At 35.4% G+C, this 21,809-nt stretch overlaps 1 protein-coding gene across 1 annotated transcript in view; it reads left to right on the top strand.

The window, feature by feature from the left end:
- Window positions 1-21,809, top strand: part of gask1a (golgi associated kinase 1A) — a 34,008-nt gene that overhangs the window by 3,190 nt on the left and 9,009 nt on the right. The window contains exon 2 of the mRNA XM_051866520.1: window positions 14,622-15,983. Coding sequence (XP_051722480.1) covers window positions 14,622-15,983 — 1,362 coding nt within the window. The remainder of the gene's footprint in view (window positions 1-14,621; window positions 15,984-21,809) is intronic.

Consider the following 21,809-nt stretch of genomic DNA (forward strand, 5'->3'; position numbering starts at 1 on the left):
ACCCATTAGATTCAAGCATTCAACAGCCCACATAGTATAATAAGGAAATAATCCATGTATACATGTGAGACAAAACATTTCATGCCTGCTGGCACTGGTATACAGATGTTGATGTAATATCTGGAATTTAAGGAATTGAATCTGCTTCTTCTTCTTCTTCTTCTTTTATTAAGAAAACCAAATTTTCAGACCTCACAAGGAGACACTTTTTCACCAAAACTAAACCTATATGGCAGATAGCTGTGTATTTGTTATTTTATTTTAATTGTGCTAGGCGATTTACTTTTTAAACAACAGGAAATCCTGGGCATTTACAATTTTACTTTGGCAAGAGCTAAGAGATTTTCTTCTGGCGAACCTTCCAATTGTTTTGTTGGCATGGAGATGGTGTTTAATTACAGGTTGCAGGATTGTTGAAACCAGGATGCTAAAAGCACCTGCAATTGTCCATCTGTGGTCCTTGCTGTGTGGACAATACACATTTTCTAATTTTTTTTTTTTTTTTTTTTAATAAATGTCTATAGCCTTATGTCTCATTAGCTTGTGTTCTCTAATCTTACACGAACATGGGCATGGATATCTGATTTTTGGCCAGCTTTGCAATAACCATATGTTTTCAACTGAACTGAACATGTGTCAAGGGTTCCAATGATTCTGGAAGGTCCTGTTTGTATGTATTTGTTTGTTGTTCTGTTTGTGTTGTGTTATGATAGCTGGCATGACTTTTCTACAAGATTGGAAAAACAAAACTGTGTTTGCCAGCTCTGCAACAGATTTAAGGATTCTGAAAACCCAAATAATATTACTATTCCTAAAACTGTCTGTCAAAGCTAAAATGTTCAAGTCAAAAGATAGGAAAACACACCACAAAACCAACACATCGCTATCATTTAGTGAAGTCTGTTTCATAGCTGAAGCATTTGCAGGTGAGGTTGAAACGTTCAGTGTTTTATTCAGAACTTATGTTGTAACATCTGCTAAATGAGACTCATTGCTGAACATCTTGAATTAACTTGTAAGAAGGGAACTATTTTTGAAAAAAATGTTATGCCATCTGTATGCCAGTTACTGCTTGGCTGACTTAGTCCCTCCTGAGAGAGCAGTATTTCCTACTGATAACTGATAACTGATAACTCTGCTTTCCCAGATTCCCAAGCAATAGTTAAGAACATCAGGCTTATTCCGTTCCTTTATGTAACATCAGTAGATGTACACATTTCCTTCTGGAAAAGATGTAGTACTAAAAAAAAAAAAAAGCTAAAATAATTCAAAACGTACATTAGTTTTACTTGTATAATGACAATACAGTAATGTTCTTTAAAGTACATTGAAGTATCTTAGTCATAGTACTTATACACTCAAATGTTTGGGGTCAGTAATATTTTTACTATTTTTATTTTTTTATTTATTTTATTTTTTTATTTTTTTATTTTTTTGAAAGAAAGAACATTTATGAACATTTATGCTGTTATCATTTTAACATTTATGCAGAGAATCATGGGGAGAAAAAATCACGGTTTCACAGTTTCCACAAAAATATTAAGCAGCACAATCATTTTCAACTGTGACCTTGAGCACTAAAACAGCATATAAGATATGAGGCATATAAAAAGCATATAAGCAAGATTGCTGAAGGATAAGCTTCAAACGTATGCCAGTTTTTCTTTACTCTGTTACTCTAGTGATGTGGTGACATAGTAAGACTGAAAGACTTGAGTTTTAAACATTGCTGAACAGTTGATTGCTATATTTTTTTTTTTTTTTACCATAAATTGAGATACTCTGACTCACACAGCATTATCTAGAAGTCATGTCTGCAGTGTTACTGGCCTGCCTGTTAAAGGGATAGTTCACCCAAAAATGAAAATTCTGTCATCATTTACTCACCCTCAGGTTGTTCCAATCCTGTATAAATTTCTTTGTTCTGTTGAACACAAAGAAAGATATTTTGAAAAATGTGGGAAGCTAAACAGTTCTGGGGCACCATTGACTTCCATAGTATTTTTTTTCCTACTATGGAAGTCAATGGTGCCCCATAGTGGCCTGGTTACAAACTATCTTCAAAATATCTTCCTTTGTGTACAGCAGAACAAATAAATTTATACAGGTTTGGAGCAACTTGAGGGTGAGTAAATGATAACAGAATTTTCATTTTTGGGTGAACTATCCCTTTATCCAGAGGCAGCCAATGAGCAGTGAGCTGTGCACGAGCATGGCAGAGTGAGATAGTCACCAAGGGAATTAGAATTGATTGTTTGAGGAAGTTGTGACATTATAATAATGGCTTTTCAAATTGCCATGGAGTAACAGCACCTGCATACAATTTGGTTGAGCTTTTGGAGCAAGTCAGTGTCAGGGAGAGACTAAATGTAAATAATCAAGAAAAATGATGATATGCTTGTTATTGAATTAATTTGGTTTATTTTTTTTAAATAAAACTTTGTGGTACTCATTGGTTGTAGGTGTTTCTATATCCTATTTAAGGAGGCTTCAGCTCCCCGGTCTTCCATCAGACCTGTAGCTTAATTTACTACAATGTTGCATTTTCTTCTTGGTTTGGTTTGCTTTCACAAGGCAACATTTCAAAGCGTACCAAAATTTGTTTAAGCATACCAAAATGTGTTTAACCAATAACATCCTATTATTGGTTAGATTTCACCTGTTTACGTTTGTCTGCGTCATCCATCAATATGCTGCTGCTTTTTATATAACACATTTCCCGTTGTGAATTATGATACCGCATGGTTCGTTGGTCCTTTGGGTCGGATTGCTTTCTCACCTCAACCGAACTGCTCCAGAGTTCGTTTTCAGTCGGGCCGAGACCACCTCAGTCAGGCAATCTCGGAGCGATTGTTTTGGTGCATGTCCGAGTGCAACTTCTGTGTTCATATATGCCTAAACAAACCAAACTAAGGGAGAAAACGCACCAGGTTCTGAAACAAATGCTCCGAATTAGCCAGGTCTGAAAATGCACTAAAGGCCAATTCACATTGCACAGACAAACGGCAACAAACACTTTTGTTGGGTTTTGTCTGATCAGTGTGTTCCCTTGTCGGCGTCTGTTGCCGTTGGTTAGGGTTTGCTTTTCAGCCGACTGAACATGTTTAATCAGCGTTTGTCTGTGTCTGTTGGGGCAATGTGAACATGACAGTTATTTTTCATAAAATTCTAAATCCAACAGTCAACTTGTTTGTTGGTGTTTGTTGTCGTTTGTTCGTGCAGTGTGAATTGGCCTTAAAGGATTAGTCCACTTTCAAATAAAAATTTCCTGATAATTTACTCACCCCCATGTCATCCAAGATGTCCATGTCCTTCTTTCTTCAGACGAAAAGAATTTAAGGTTTTTGATAAAAACATGGATTATTCTCCTTATAGTGGACTTCAATGGAGGTCAAAATTAGTTTTAGTGCAGCTTCAAAGGGCTTTAAACGATACAGAACAAACGCGGCGCCAGTTCCATTTTTTCCGTAAGTAGAATAGGGAAGGCGTAGGACATACAGCGTAAGCTTTTTGAAGAATACGGAAGGCGGAATGGCGAAGCACTTGCAAGGCGATCATTTGTGTTTATAAAGCATATATTATATATTTGTATTTATTCTAAGAAAATGGCCGATCATTTCGCTAGATAAACCCTTATTCCTCGTCTGGTTTCATTTAAAGCCCTTTGAAGCTGCACTAAAACTAATTTTGACATTTAACCGTTTGTAGTCCATTGAAGTCCACTATAAGGAGAATAATCCTGGAATGTTTTCATCAAAAACCTTAATTTCTTTTTGACTGAAGAAAGAAGGACATGGACATCTTGGATGACATGGGGGTGAGTAAATTATCAGGAAATTTTTATTTGAAAGTGAACTAATCCTTTAAGGCTACATCCACATTAATCCAGATAAATTTGAAAATTTTCTTTCTCAGATTAATGTGGGCGTAGCCTAAGCCCTCCTAAAAATCTGTGATTAACTCAGTTGTCAGCACCCGTCTGTGATTATGTGAGATCTCCTTTCATGGCAGCTGCAGCTGTTTGTGATTATTTCACTCAGAATCCTCCCAATCATTATAAAAAATAACAACTTCATTACATTAAGTATTATTTTTCCCTCTAGGCAGTGGCAGACACGGTCATAGGTGACATAGGGCAGCAAAGCCCCCGCATACAACTCTCAGTCACACAACTCTCAGACTCCACTACTCTATTGCTCATCCAAAAACTCTCTGTTCCAGTGAAATTAAAACATTAAAATGACACATATGCCACCATTACTGACATATTGCATCTACCGGCAAACAGATGCTATTTTAATTTATTTAAAAACATTGTCAGTCAAGACTGTTGCCTAATCAAGATTCTCAAACTTGTATCAAGAAATATTCCTCTGAGACACATCAGCTTGTGCCAGGTAGGGGGCCAAGCCCACCTATAAGACTAAAATTCTAGAAAGCCCCCACTGCTGATATGATATTTTGACAGTTCAATGAGGGTAGCAGATTTAATATTTCATGAGGTAACACTTTATTTTGATAATCCGCTTTAAGCCGGGCACACGGTATTCTAAGACTGCGCTCAACACACAGCGATTGTTTCCTTCAACTGAAGCAGATTTAAATACTTACACACGAAATTTGAACACCGACTGTAATCGCCGACTGAACACAACTGTCTCTGACTGGACGTGTTTGAGCGCGATCAGTCATAAGTATCAATTTATAATCGGCCTTACAATCGTTAAGTGTGTGCATGGCTTTAGACATTCTACTAACTACAAGTAACTTTGCAACTACATGTCAACTACCAGTCATTAGAGTAGTAGACTGTCTGCTTAATATCTGCTATCACTCCATTTTGATGGTCCCCAAACAGACATTCTACTGACTATAAGTAACTTTGCAACTACATGTCTACTTATTCTACTTACCCAAGTCTAACAGTCTACTAATATTCTTTAGTTAGAGTTGGTTGGCATGCAGTTACTTTTAGTTAGTAGAATGTCTAAAGTGGGCTATCGAAATAAACTGTAACCTTTCATGTTTAAATTTTTATCTCCACCTTTAACCTCTTAAGATGCACTGAGGCTTGACGTCACTTTGTTTACCATGGTTTACATTTACTATATACAATAAAATCAAATATAAGAAATGTCTCAGGTTGCATATGCAACACTGGTGTCCTGAGAAGGGGAACGAGATGCTGCATCTTGCTGTTGACACCACTGTAAAAATGAACAGTGAAACTAATTAAATGAAATGAGTTAATTTCAATTAAATATTAATGAAAGTTCATTGTACTTAATAGAAAAAAGTTGTGTGAACTCAAAATTTGATTGTAGTAGGTTGAACTTAAAGGGTTAGTTCACCCAAAAATGAAATTTCTGTCATTAATTACTTACCCTGATGCCGTTCCATACCTGTAAGACCTTCGTTCATCTTAGGAAAACACAAATTAAGATATTTTTGATGAAATAGAAAGGTATTGATCTCCAATAGAAAGCAACGTAATTACCATCATTCAAGGTCCAGAAAAGTAGTAAAAACATTGTTAAAATAGTCAACGTGACTGCAGTGGTTCAACCTTAATGTTATGAAGCGACGTGCACAAAAATAAATAAATAAATAAAAATTACTTTATTGAACAATATTTTCTCTCCCCTGTCTTTCTGCTATGTTGTTTACGCCGGCTCATTATTGGCCGGCTCCTGCATGCCTTGTGCATGCCTTGTGCTGCTCAAATGGTACAGCTTTGGCCAATACTGAGTCAGCGTTCTGACGTAGAACCTGGAAGTGCTGGACATACAGATGTTTATACAGATGTACATAATTAACAAAATTATGGCAATTGATTTTTTTTTGTCATAGACATTATTAATCATCAAATACTTGTTTAAGTTTTGTTCTTTGGACAGTGTTTGTTTTTGTTTATGCAATGAATGCTGAATTAAAATTATAGCAATTGATTTTTTTTGTCATGGACGTTATTAATTATCAAACATTTGTTCACATTTTGTTCTGTGGACAGTGTTTTTTTTTTATGCAATGAATGTTGAATCTATGCTGCATGGCATCTGTTTGTGGTATTTAAATTAGTAAGCCTACATGTGCACAGATACTGGTATGTTTGGTTGTGTATTTATTAGCTTACCAAAGGATGGGGCACAAGAGCCTGTTTCTATATATTTTTTTTATTTTATTCTTTTTACTGTTGCTGTGTGTTTCTCTGTTGTTTTTCTGTGTGTGAATATAAATGACTGCAGCAGACTGTCACTGACACATTTTCATCCTACACACAGAGACCTGCACATTATATATTTCAGGATGACACTAGTGTCAAAAGCATCTGCTCCGTAATAAAAAAAGGCACTCCACTGATGACACTCTGAGGCAGGACAGACAAGACAGCAGATGGCTGATCTCTTTTTTCTTTCTCTCTCTTTTCTCTCTCACTTTTCCCCCTCAGTGTACCTTTCTCTCCCCCTGAACCATTTGCCTCCTGCATGCAGTGGTATAACTGATCCTATATGGATAGAGGGTAATGCTGACCTTTGCACAATGCATGAAAGATCATACATCAAACAGAGTTTTCCCACAGCTGGTCATGGAATGGAAGATCTTGGTATGCTGGGGCACACAGAGTTTCTTAAAGTAAGCATTTGTTGTTGTTGTTTGCTTGTTTTTAAAGGAAAAAAATCTTTATAAAGACATTTTTGAGTACCTAATCTCACCCTACACTAAACATAAACGGCATAAGCTAAATGACATTAATTTTAGTTACAATATCTTAACCTAACCATTTCATGACAATATGAAAATATAATTGGCAGATAAATGTACAGTGACAATAATTCATGGAAGGATGGATGGATGGATGGATCTTTTTATAGACGTCTTAGAATTGAGTGAGTCTTTGTTCTCTGTTGTCATGAGATGTTCATTCAGATCTCTAATACAGCTGTCATAACCACTCAGACACTGACAGTTTGGTTGTTTCCTTTGTCTTGCTCTTTACAGAGATAGATGTTGTAAATTAGTTTGACATTTCTATAAAGTCTTTTCATTCAATCAGAAATTCAGCAACTCCTCCTTTCTGAACATAGTTAGATGCCAGGGAACTTCCTCTGGACTGATGCCATTTTTAAGATGCATAGAAATCTAACAGAACTGTCTGTATTTATTTAAATGAATGTTCTGGGTAAATACAAGTTAAAAGTGAAGTGTTTCATTTCTGTGGCACTTGCAGCAACAAATGGATCTACAAAAAATTTATGAACAGCCATAAATGTTTAAAAACAGTCATAGAACACTCCCCCGATCTTTCATTGGTCATCCAAACTGATTACACTGCCCTGAAGTCATGCCATTGGTTGAGAAAATGTTGCTATGTTGGGCTGGTCAGAGTGTTCAAACGAACAGAGCAAATGGCTTAATTATAGTTGTCTCTGCATATTAAACTAGGATAGGAAAAGGTATTTTAATTTTGAAACACACACTTCACCTTTAACATCTACTGACAGCAGCTTTTTGGCTTCTAGCACATAAAGAGATTTTCATGGACAAACCGCTTATCCTATTTCTATGATGTACTGTAGACACAAAACAGCTGAAGTGAGAGAGGACAGAGAATGAATGCACAGGGAGCTGCTCGGAAAGAGTTACTTGAATGATCACAATTTATTTTCAATGAGAAGGGCCAGTGAGCAGGTGAGTGGGAACTAGAACTTCCACAGAACACTGTTTCTATTTTTCTTGTAGGTTTTGGTCTATTTTCTTCCTTCTGGACTAGCCCTTAAAAGTGAGAGTGTGACAGTTAAGCTATAGTTTTCTTTTGCTGTCGCCTTTCGTCTAAGAATAGCTTGATAAACTGCTATTTCAGGAAGAACAAACTCACATTCAGATGTCTTCATTGTGTTTTTTAGGGGAAACGAGTAACCTACTTTTGATTAAAATAAGGGTAATTTCAGTTTTTTTTACTTTAGTTTACTTCAAAATCCAACATACTCTCATGGCAAGTCATTATCATTTTAAGTTTAGGTGAATTGATGGCTAATGCATCTGAATCTTATTGCATGTTTTCGTAGAATCTGCTTACTCCTCAATGACAATTGGGTTTAGGGGTGGGCCTTCATGCTTACTTTTTTCTAAAATTGGTTGGTTCCTGTCCTTGATTCTGATTGGTCAATAGCTGTGTTTATTCACGATAAAACATGGCTATGACCGCTTCACCCAACGGTTCTGTGTATCACTACACAACACCCTTAGCAACCACTCTTAGCAATGTAAACTGTATGTTCTCAATTGATAATGTTTATTGAAGCTGATTGTATTATGTAGAAGAGTATTGTGAGAAAGAGATTGAGTTTATTACCTGTATTCAGATTTAGCATTTTCCTTCAGGTCAGTAATATGTTCATAATAAAAAATCTGTTTAAATGTCCGATGTATTATCTTGTCCTTTTAACATTTAAGGGGTTTTCCCATGACTGACAGTCGCTAGTCAAACCATTTGTCAGTTGCGTCTTGTTCCGTTTCCAAAACAATTCAGTCTTTTCAATATAAAAGTCTTCGCTACTGACACACTCATAAAGACAGTCTTTGCCACCATCTAATGGCTTAACTTCTGTTGCTGTTCACGGTCAGGGACAATTTTTTCTGTCTGAAGGAAGGCTTTTAGAAAAAGTTTACTTCATGAAAGTTGCATTGATTCATATTTCTGGCTTTAATATCCGCTTCGCGTCGTGCCTAACAGCCTTCAGCCGTGACTTATTCACAATACAGCACAGCCTCTTGTACCTTATTACAGGTCAAATTTTTTAATGTTTTTGCAAGAAGTCTCTTATGCTCACCAAGGCTGCATTTAAAAGTATTGATTTCTTTTCTCTTTTTTTTTTTTTTTTAATTCTCTTACCCCAAACTTTTGAGTGCTTCCACAAAAATATTATGCAGCAAAAGCTGAAATAAGAAATGTTTCTTAAGCCTCAAATCATCATATTAGAATGACTTCTGAAGGATCCTGTGACACTGAAGACTGGAGCAATGGCTTCTGAAAATTAAGCTTTGCCATCACAGGAAAAATTACATTTTAAAATATATTAAAATAGAAAAGAGCTTGTAACGCAGGTTCAAGGAAATGAGTAGAAAGGCAGGGTCAGCTGAGCTGAACCACACCCCCCTTGCCGCACAGTTGTTTTAAATTGTAGTAATTTTACAATTGTACTGTTTTTACAGTATTTTTGATCAAATAACTGTAACTTTGGTGAGCATAAGTTCTTTTAAAAACATAAAAATATATAAATATTTTACTATTCCAAACTTTTGATGGGTTGTGTATATTTTACTGAAGGGTACATTTGCATTAATAGGGTTTCATCACTGCTGGTAAAATGGGACAAAATGAGCCAAATTAACTGAGCAGATAAGAGAAAGAGATAGCAAGAACAAACAAGAGTGATATATATCACCTTACATTAACACTTCACACACCTTGCTTTGAATGATCCGCTTTGAGAAGTAACTATCATGTCATATTTTGACTGTAGACAACATGTTGGTTGGATTCATTTGGAGGTTTTTTATGTAATGCTATTTGGTTTTTATTACTTATATAATTTCTTTCCATTATTTTACCAGTGGCTAATTTATACACTGTGTTTTGAGTCATGAAGGCATAGTCTGTTCAAGTAAGACCCAGAAAAACAATAACTTTGAGATGTGAGCATGTTTTCCACAAAACATTGTACTTGTCTGAGTAATTCCTCTTCATGTTCTCAGTCTGTCTCCTTGTGTTTGTTGTGCTTGGATGGCTGCCTTGTTTAACAGTGTGATGTCTTTGCCATACTTGTTTGTGCTGTTTGGGTTTGCCAGTTTAACACACAGTGTCAATATGCTTAGTTGTTAAAAGGAACACTGAGAGCTTAATGCAAGGCACTTCATTTGCAAGGGTCGTCTAAACCACAGACACAACAACTTTTAGTATGAAGTTCTGTTTATTTCAAGTTTCACACCAGCTATATAGGACTTTCAACCCTTTCCTTTAACCATCTGAATGTCTAGTTACCTTTCTGTTCACTCACCAGTGGGTAATCAAACACATTTGATACTTTCAAAGGTCTAAGATATGTTAGTGGCTGTGAAGGTTTTGTTTTATTTGTTTTGGCAGATGTTCTGTGTCTCTGGATCAGTGCTTCAGTGTGTTGTGTGATTTCCTAACAGTTTGTTTAGATATTGTGAATTGCTAAGGGATTTTGGCTCTGACTCACTGTTATCACACTGCCTTGAATTTAAAGATTTTCTTTTGTGAAACTGATTTTTTGTTGTATATATGTTTCTGAATGTGTGTGGGAGAGCCAAATCTCTTTGAATAAAACTTATAAAGACACATTTTATCCGACATGCACTTCTACCGTGATTGGCTGCAAAAAGTAATTTTCTTACACACAGACACACACAGGCGCTTTGTGTTTTGGTCGATCGGATCACAAGTAGACGAGGCAGACACATTCTCATTTACACCTGGTGTCTCTTTTGTCCACTTTCAACCACTTCTGTCCTGATTTCCTCGAGGGGAGGGTCTATGGGTGGCTAAATGTATGGGTTTTTCAGATCCTTCAATCTAATGGACAAAATAAGCCCACGCAATTTACATATGAACGCGCCCAGAGATGATGGAAAAACATACGGAGAGCTTCAGCTTTCGTTTCTGCTATGACAGCTGCGAGACCACGCCGGATGCTGTGAGAGCGTGTTAGAAATCAAGAATGGGGAGAGAACATTGTGCTTGGTATGTTTTTCGTCTTCAAACTTGGGTCTTCAGCCAACAAAGTTTAAGTCCTGTCTGGCTTCCCTTATGGAAAGAAAATATATTTCCCTATATATGAATGATCAATATATTACATGATTTAACAGTATATTTGAAAATATACAGAAAAATATATTGCATAAATATATTACAATATATTGAATAATACATAAGGAATTGCCGCTTTCATATATTGAAAAATATGTGATAATATATTTACTAATATATCATAATGTATGTAATTTTCTATTCAGTAATATACTTCATAATATATAGATTTATATGTGGTCAGATATGGTACTGCATGCATAATATATTGCAGATATATTTACTCATGCAGTATAAACACATATATGGTAAAATATATTATGTAACACATTTCTTATATTTTATAATTATTAACATTTTAAATGTTTCATATTTTCAAGTTAGTTAACAAAAGCACACCTGCATGTACTAAAGTTTCTACCAAAGAGACTATCACTGTGCTATAACATGCACAGCCATTACTTTTTAAATAAAGTTATTATCTTAATAGTGTATATATGTGTGTACAAAACATTCACATTTATATGGGAACATGTATGTGCAATATGTGCACACAATAAAGGATAAAACTTTATGAATGTAAAGCTATTTTTGTCTTCATTTATAAATATCTTATATTTATCAATATATATCCATACATGGTCAATGCATATATTGCAGTATATTGAAAAATATAAGCACTAGTTTCCCATATATGGAAATGTATTATGTAATATATCTCATTATATTTTGCAGTATATTCCCATATATTTTTGTTCCGTAAGGGTTGCGTGCTTCCCATTACGTTTACGCACAAGGTCAGTAGGCGGACTTTAGTGGTCTCAGGAGGTGGTCTTTAGTGGCTGTTCAAACACATTCGACCACATGAGTGTTCCCACTATGAAAGCAATCCGGGTCGAATGCGTTTTCGACTACCTTTGGAAGTGGTCGAAAGTGGACGAGTTCAAAACATTTTACACCCCATTTACACCTGTATTTAGTGTTGTCCACTTGCGATCCGATCGACCAAAACGCATCTTGATACCAGGTGAAAACAGGGCCTTGGAAAGTGTGCTTGTGCTATCTTTAGACCACTTGCTTTAGTATTGTGCTATATAATGCAGTGACGTTTGTAGTACATGTGTGGCTTAAGTATCCACTGTACATCTATTTGATTTTTGACACCTTTACCAAACTACTGCACAGCAAATATGGCAAAAACCTACTGAACCTGGCAGCAACTAGAAATCTGCAAGGTTCCCTCATGCATAATTATGACCTAAATATCCACTTGCCTTCAAAGAAACATTCACTTTTTTGTGTAAGTTAGCAGTCAAACAGGCCGTAACCTGTCCAGTCTGTATTTTAACTGATGCTTCCCTCAGCCTTGTGAAACCTCACACAATGCATTCTTTAAACTGAAGCATAATGGAAGTCTTTCACAGGTGCACGTCTGCTAAAGTCATAAAAATGTCAGCCAGGAAGGAGAGATCTCACCGTATTGAGAACTTTCTTTCCTGTTTAGCATCCAGATATATGTGGAATGGAAATACATGGCAGTTCGGTATCATGAAATGCATATTTTCTAAGGTTTTGTATATTGAATTGTTCTAAAATTGCACTTTCAAGTGTTGGGGAGTAACTATTCTACATTTGATCAGTAGTCAAGTCAAGTCACCTTTATTTATATAGCTTTTTTACAATGCAGCTTGTTTCAAAGCAGCTTTACAGTGATAACAGGAAAATAATGCAACAACGTTTGTTTTGGCTGTACAGCAGCTCTAGAAAAAAAAAAGTGTCATTATCCAGCTTAAAGGGTTAATTCACACAAAAATGAAAATTCTGTCATTAATTATTCACCCTCATGTCGTTCTACACCCGTAAGACCTTCGTTCATCTTCAGAACACAATTAAGATATTTTTTATGAAGTCCAAGAACTCTCTGACTCCTCCATAGACAGCAATTTAATTACCACTGTCAAGGCCCAGAAAGGTACTAAAGACATTGATAAAATAGTCCACGTGACTAGAGTGGTTCAACCTTAATTTTATGAAGCGACGAGAATAATTTTTGTGGGAAAAAACAAAACAAAAATAACGATTCATTCAAGAATCTCTTCTCTTCCATGTCAGTCTCCTACGCTGTTGACGTAGTAAGCACAGTGCAGCGCTTCCGTGTTCTACGTCAGAACACCGAGCTTTTTCAGTAACAAACTACTTTTCGTAATGACTAGCATTATTCAATTATAAATGATATCAAAGTATGGCTATATATTTTAAAGATATTTAAATATCTTTAGTTATTTTATTTTTATTAATGTAGCTAACTACTTTTTCAAAAGAGCTTCACTTTAGTCTGACTACTATAGCTTGTTGTTGCTAAGTTTACCTAACACTGTTTGACACGGTAAACAAAAAAATCAAGGCTTTTTAGCAAAATTTTGTGATTTTTTTTCAAGCTTTATATTTTTTAAACTGTAAAAATTTGTGTGTACAATTTTGTGAGGATTGGTACCTCTTCTAAACCCTAAATGACAGGCTTTGCCCAGTTTAGAACGGGTCATGGCTAGGGCAGGAAAATTAGAGACTGCAACTAAAAAACAAGCCACAATGACATTAACCAGGCATTGTGCATTCGCTCACTAATGTTTGTTGCTAGATGTCAAATTCGGCATGAAATAGAAGTTGCAATAGTCTTTTCTTTAGCATTGTGACATATATCTGAGTGAAACGGCTATACGCAATAAAAGTAGTGCAGGACTTGATTTTGTTCATCAAAATTTTATTGGATCATTGGATTGCTGTCATTTGCTATTGCTGTGATCTCATCATGTGATTGACAGGTTGTCCTGCCCTCACACCAGTAAAAACGTCATCAGATCAGAGAAGACATGCCGTTGCAAGAGGGAGAAGTTATTTTGGTTAAAGATTATGAAAGCACGTGATTTAAATATATATATATATATATATATATATATAATGATGTGCACAGATAAATCATTTATAATAAATACTGCAATATTTCATACAAAATAAGGCTTACAACTTTATTTCGATGGTTCACTTTAGACATTCTACTAACTATAAGTAACTTGTCAACTACATGTCAATTAACTCTCATTAGAGTATTAGTAGACTGTAGTAGGATGTTAGGTTAGGGTTAAATGTAAGGATTTGGGTTAGTGTAATAATTTGACATGTAGTTGCAGTTATGTTATGTATAGTCAGTAGAATGTCTGTTGGGGAGCATCAAAATAAAGTGTTAGCAGATATTAAGCAGACAGTCTACTAATACTTTAATGTAAGTTAATTGATGTAGTCTCAAAGTTATTTATTAGAATGTCTAAAGTGGACCATCGAAATAAAGTGTTACCAAAATAAGAATTCATTTTGATTTCATGGTGAACTAAACATTCCGTATTTGTCTGATTAATTCTCCAGCCTAGGCCTATCTCTGTAAAACTAACAGCTTCGAAATATTCAGTCAACATTTCAGTCTGACACTGTAGAACCTGGAGTGTACAATGGAATAGACACATATGGAAAATATCTCTAGGCATAATGTCAGTCTTTAACCACATATGGAAAAGGGTGAAATGAATCTCAAGCATGTGTTCAACATCCAGACCTCTGAATGGAATTCCCTCTAAAAACATTCGCTCATTTAGATTTCCTTACCTTCCCTGAAATCCAAACTGCTTTTCCTGTTGTAGAGTTTACAAAACCTTTTCTCTTTGAGATTTACGACTTGCTTGCTGACTTTATTGTACCATTTATCTTTACCACTACCTTCTCTGCTGTGTCTTTTCAGGCTCTAAGAGTGTGGTTGAAGTTCAGACTAAAATGTCGGTTTGTGGTGGCCTTCCTTTTTTTCTTCGGTCTGTCAGTGGCGATGATATGCACCCTTCCTCCCTTCCCATCTGAGCAGAGCAGGGTGAATGTACGGGGCCCCCGCAATAACAAACCCAGCAAGCTGGTCGAGAAGTGGTCTCTGAGACCTTACCTTCCAGTGTCTTCATACGGACAGAACAGCAGAACCCGGAAGAACCCTAAAATGAAAGATTCCGCTAAGCATCTCCTGATGGTCAACCATCATCAACTATCATTTTCCTCCGGAAAACAAGTTAAGGAAAAAGTATCAACCAAAAGGCCTCCAAAAAGTAAAGCAAACAAAAAAGACCGCTATCTGCAGAACACAAACAAGCGTCTAGCCAAGCCATTTGCAGCCAGTGCCAAAAAAGGGCGAGCCAGTAGACTAGGAAATAGCAGCAACTCTAACACAACCATCCATCTTCTTCGCTCCAGACATGACCCAGCTTTCCCTCAGCCTGCCAGCATCCAAAGCCTCCACCCAAATAACAAGACATGCAGGCACAAATGTGCTCCAGATGGGGACAAAGTAAAGAGGCTTGTGGGGCAGTTCTCTGATACACAGCAGGTGGTAAAACTGAAACAGGCCCCTAAAGAAGCAGGGACACATGAAAGACAAGCAGGGCCCTTTGAGAGGAAGAGGCCCAAATCCGGGGCAGAAAACAACGACAGGATTCCAGCAGAGGCTGGCATCAAAGATTCAGCCACTGACTGGTGTAAGACTGTCTCTGATGAAACTTTTATTGAAAACTGGAACCAGACCAAAGCAGAGTCTCTACCCTGGCTCAGTGAGGATGATATGAAAAAGATGGCGCTTCTCTCCAGAGGCACTGTGTTGAGCAAAGCCAGGCTACCAGGCCATGGTCAAGTGCTTCAGGTTGGATTCAGTGATAGAAATGACATTTTTGCTTCTGCAGGGGACAATCATATCAAATGCTGCCAGACAGGAAGCTGTGCTCTCATAAAACGCCCCAATGACTGGTTTGAGGTGTTCGCCTTTCACCTGGACAGAGTTCTAGGTCTGAACCGGAGCTTGCCCGCAGTGTTGAGAACATTCCACAGTGAGATTCTACCATACAGGTACACAACTGGATCTCCCAGACCGGTGGTGTGGTGGGACCCCAGCATCCAGCATTTGTCTGATGCTGAGAATGACCAGAACTCTTTTTCACTTACTTGGCCACAATATCAGACTCTGCTTAAGAGCAGGTGTGGTACTGGGGTACCGTTGAACTTTACAACATGTGTGGGAGTTCATCACTCAGAGTGGGGGCGGCTGGCCTTGTTTGACTTCCTGCTGCAGGTAAGAGACACTGAAACAGATAATATTTTGGATATTTGGTTTCCACAAACTCTTAAGTCTAAATGTGTAAAAACATATTTTATGAGAGTAAATTGCAAATTACACAAGAAAACATGATTATCTTATAATATAATATAAAAATATGATTATCTATATAACTCAATATAAATATATATTTATAAATATAAATATAAAATAGAAATGGTCTTAAGTTTAAAAGGTTTCAAGGTTATATGACTCTATATGCATTTAAATTGTCTTTGACTGTTGTGGTTAGAAACTCTTTTATGAGTCACAAAATTTAGGGCTGCCAGTTACATAATGGCAGACCTGCCAAGCCTGGTATTTAGAGTAATTAATGTCTTCCATTTTTAGCATTGGCATTTTTCCTGTTCAAAACAGACCCTCTTAAAGGTGAAGTGTGTGATTTTAGGTTTTAAACAAGTTTTCTGAACACTTGCCCCATCTGTCATTGTTTAGACTAACAGTAAGTTGTGCCTCAAACTCAAGTCATTGGTTGAGCCATGATTGTTATGTTATGTTGGTTGGGACGCTCAGTCAGTTAAAGGCCTGTTGCACAAAGGTTGTTGAAAAGACTGATTTTCAGAATAGGTCTGGAGTTGACAAACCAAACAAATCCAAACTGGTTTAGATCAGGTTCAGGGGTCTCACAAAGTTCACTATAAACATTCTCTGTCAACTCAGGGTTTGATCCAGAGTTCAAATTCACATCTCTATTAAAAATTAAGAAGAATATCAAAATGTAAACATTTACAAGATAAGAAGAAACACCACTGCTATAAGAAAGACTGTATCAAGGCAAAATAATCCACTGAACTATTTTAGTATTTTATATAGGTTCACAACAAGCAGCTTAATCATTTTAAAAGTTACATATATATCCTAAAGCTTTTAATTTAAATTAATATTTGCATATAAATAAAAGCTTAATAACAATATTGAAAAACCAAACTCAAAATTACCTATTGTCTTAGATATACTAGGAAACGAGAAAGCAGTTTAAAGAAAATTGAAAGAAAATGACACACTTTACCTATAAGCAGTTTCATATGATATGGGTGCTTTTGTTTTCTTTTCTTCCTGGTCGGCTTTCTTAAAATAGCTCTCAGAATGATTTTTAATTAAAAAATTCAATCACTGTGAGTTCATGAACAAGTTAACCTTGTTTAAAACAATATTTGTAAGTGATAACCAGGAAGGTACTAGCCAGCTGAATCACAGGAAGGTTCAAAATAGAGTGTGTGTTTGACATGTAATTAATGAAACTGTGATTTATCGTAGTTTAATTATCTGTTCATGACCTACTATGAGCAAACATGTTATCAATCCATTGTTTTATTACATTTATTTTCTAGGATTTTTTTTCTTGGCCTCTAGGATCGGTATAAGCTGCCATCAGTCCATCACAGACTTGGCAGAGGAGTGTAAACAGTTTACTTTGAGGAAGGATGTGTCTTGCATGTTGCTATGACGTACTACATATATAATTAACAGGATACTGAACTTACTGTAGTCACACACAGCTTTTATTGAAAATAATATTAAATGTTAGATGCTAAAATTTCTTTCTCGATCTTAAAATAAACCCCCCTTATAATCATATTCAGTGTTGGGGGTAACACATTACAAGAAACGTGAGTCATGTAATCAGTTTACTTTATTCAAGTAACTAGTAAAGCAACATTACTTTTAAATTTACAAAAACATATCTGATTTACTTTTTCGGATAACACAAGATACTTTGTTTTGCCATATATTGACTGACACCTCTCTTGTCCCCATGTTAAGAGAAATCTTAAGTGCAGAGGTGTTGTGTGCGCTGTGTAAACATGATGGTTATTATAGTTCTAGACTAAATGTGAGCATTTACTTATCTCACTTGCACAAAAACAGATTCAGTATTCCTCAAAATGAATAAAAACAGTGAAATGCAAATTTAGAATATTACACAAACTTGTAATAATGAAATATGTTAAAGAATACACCTTGTGTGAAAGGGCCTTTACATTTACTAAACCTTTTTTTTTATTTATTTTTTTTATTAAAAAACAAACAAGTAAGCCCAGCGCAGATGAGAAAAAGCAATGCAAAAGTAATGTAACACATTACTTTATATAAAAAGTAAACAAGTAACCAATCGGTTACATTTTTAGGGAGTAACACAATATTGTAATGCATTACTTTTAAAAGTTACTTTTCCCAACACTAATTATACATGACTACATGGTTCAAACAGATTGGTACTTCATTGTAACCATATAGGATTTGGAGTAATGCTTTAGGAATCAGCCATTGAAAAACTTGTATTTAAATATTGGGGGTCCCCTAATATCTATGAAGATTATTACCTTTGGTCCTAGGATGGAAATATATGATTTCTTGAAAGCTCTGCAGTGTAACTTTTTCAGACTAAATGATAAAAAGTCAACAAAAAAACTCAAACAAACAAATTAATGAATTAATAATTATTCCATAATAATTTCCAGATCATGCTTATATGGTGTTGGCAACGTTAGAACTGTAACAAGAGAGACTTTTATTCACTGTGAATGATTATATAAAATCTTGATCACATGAGGATTGTGATTTGGTATCACATCATTAGCAGGTTTAGAAGATGTCTTTTACACATAGCAACAATTTTTTTAAAGAACCATTGTCGTCATGGTGACGCTTAATTAAAATTAGAATAGATGGATGCATGCATCCTTTTTATTGAACAGGTTGAAAGTGAAAGTGACTGGTTGAAACTTCCTTTGCGGTTTTGTGATTTTATACTAATCTTTACAAAAGTATAATCTTCGCTCCCCTTTTACTAATTTTGCACGATGAGCATCAAGGAAACATTTTTAAGAAAGCCATTCTATGCAATTTACTGCACTTTTGTACAACAATTGAGTTTCTTTTGTGGAGTTTGTACTGTTTTACCAAATTTTGTTTAAGAGAATTTTGTTCAAGAAAAAAACTTACAAGGTCTTCCCACTTGATTACAAACCACGCTAAATCAAGTGTGAAGATATCACTTGATGGCAGATATACTGTAGATAATGTTGCGCACCCATGAGTTGCATGTGTAATTGCATGTGCTCATGAATGTGCTTGATGGATTTGTGAGTATAATCTGTGTGTGAAAACTGTGTACTGTGAAAACGTGGGTGTATGGATGTCCATGAATAATACATTAGATCTTAGAAGAAAAGTCAATAGCTGTAACATGGCCAACAGCTAATAGCTTTGTATTGATTTGGTGAAATTGCTGACTGGGACCCTTGAACACTTGTTCCTCTCTATTCATTTAGCACCTCTGATGGCACTGATGTGAAACCTCACACCCTTAAGCACAGAACAGTGTGAAGGACACACTCACTGTCACCACAAGACCTTCTGTGTGCTGCTCTGAAATCTAGATCAGTGGTTCTGTGGTGGGCCACAGATCTGGCTTGACAGGATCATAGACGGGAGGTAGTCAGATAATGCAGTAAATACAATGCAACTAACCCTATAATCTGATACATACTTAGGATAGCAAGTCAAGTCAAGTCACCTTTATTTATATAGCGCTTTTTACAATGTAGATTGTGTCAAAGCAGCTTTACATGCAGGCAGATCAAAGCACTGTTGAATATCAAATGTCAAGTCAAATGTCAAATGAATGAATTTGTGAGTGATAGCAAATGAAATAGGCTTAGCAACTTTTATACAGAAAGAGAAAAGAGGTGAAAATTTTCTCCACATGGATTTTACATTGCATTCAAGGCTGATGTTGTTGTGTGTTTTTTGTTTGTTTGTTTTTTGGTGCAATTTTCACATTTACCAATATAAAGCTGCTTGGTTTGGAAGCAAGCTTCATGCATCGCTACACTATTGACATGGATAATGGCTAGCTATTGTTAATGAAATTTTCCTTTTTCATTCTATGTCATTTTTATAATTTAGTGTTCCATTATTTCTGTTTTTAAGAATTTTATCCTTTGCCCTGACTTTTCCAGGCAAGGAAATCACAAAAAAAAAAAAAAAAAAAAAAAAAAAATCAGTGAGTACCCTGAACAGAAAATCTCTTTAAGTAAAACCATATGAGAACCACTGATATAGATAAAGATGTGTCATGGCTTCTATTTTCTCTTCTTTGAGATATTTTTTTTTCATTTTCACACAGTTTCCACTCAACACAAGATTCTATAAAACAGGAACTGGATACTTAAAGATATAAACTAATATTATAAGTTATAATATTCAAATATTTTGTTACTTTACTTATTTGTATGTAAGTGGTTAAAAGTAAAAAAAAGTAACATCCAGCATTACTTCACGGTCAAATACAAAAATTTGGACCATGTGAACTCCTTTGTACAAATGTCAGATTTCCTTGCATCTATTCAAGGATTCAAGATGCTTTTAAATCAAATTGTAGTTCTGAATATGCTAAATATAATGGTTACACTTAATTTCGATGGTCCACTTTAGACACTATAAAAACTTTGCAACTACATGTCAACTAACTCTCATTAGGTTATATAGAGACTGTACTAGACTTTTAGTAGACTGTTAGGGTTAGGTGTTAGGGTTCAAGTTGTAGAATAAGTTGACATGTAGTTACTTAAAGTCTAGAATGTCTGTTGGGGAGCATCAAAATAGTGTTAGCAGATTTAAGCAGAGAGTCTACTAATACTCTAATGAGAGTTAGTTGACATGTAGTAGCAAAATTACTTATAGTTAGTAGAATATCTAAAGTGGACCACCAAGTGTTACCAGTATAATTTGTAATTACAATATAATTTTGTTATTTTTGTTTTCTTTTCTTTTCTTTCACTAGTAGTGTCATGTGGTATGAATACAGTCCCTGAATATATAAACCCAACATCTCTCAAACCAATGGCAAAAATGATGGTCTTGGTTTCTGAGCAAAAGGTCACATGATTAGGAATTTGAGCGGCCGTGACTTGGAAATGTCTTCAACAGAAATGCTCTGTGGCATTCACTATGGTTCAGTGGCAGTACTGGGCTAGAACATTACGTAAGCGAGCCCTAAGGTTATCACAGTGCCGGCTGTGTGAGGAAAGAGAGCATAGATTTGAGTATGATGTTCGAGAAGAACACAATGTATGTTGACGACTGTCTGCTTCTGATACTGCCAACTGACAGCAGCTGTCACAGAAACTGAGCTGATGTAAAAATGTTTTTATATTCTTAGTATAATATCAGCATGTAGACAAGTGACATAGGCATCTTTTTCTATCTATCTATTTTATCATCTTCTACATAATTGACAAAGACTTTTCTAATAGAAACCATTTTTTTCCAGTTATCCATATATATATATATATATATATATATATATATATATATACATACAAGCTCAATGAAATGAAAAGAGTAAATTATGACACAATTGCAATAAGCCATATTGTGATTTCAGTTTTATTTAAAAAGAAATCATGAATTTCAATGCATAAAAGGACTGTACAATATATTAAACCAATTGGCATCTTCAGTTAAATTATGCCTTGTCTATATAAAAATTATATATAAATTATGCCTATGCCTTAATTACCTTTTATTACTTTTATTGGTAACCACAGGTGTTGTTCATTACATTAACAACAACAAAAGGTCCTTTTCTTTTATTTATTTATTATTTATCTTTAATTTTTTTTTATTTAAATCTTTATACCCTCTAAAGTCCATGGGGTAGGGGGGGATTAGTTGCTTATAATATTTAATAGCAAGCTTTTGAAATCATATCCATTTTCAGTGGATAAACAGAGTTGTTCTGAGATCAGATCTAGTTCACTTTACAATGTGAAA

Source organism: Ctenopharyngodon idella, chromosome 16, assembly GCF_019924925.1.
Source record: "Ctenopharyngodon idella isolate HZGC_01 chromosome 16, HZGC01, whole genome shotgun sequence".
In the NCBI taxonomy this organism is placed as follows: domain Eukaryota; kingdom Metazoa; phylum Chordata; class Actinopteri; order Cypriniformes; family Xenocyprididae; genus Ctenopharyngodon; species Ctenopharyngodon idella.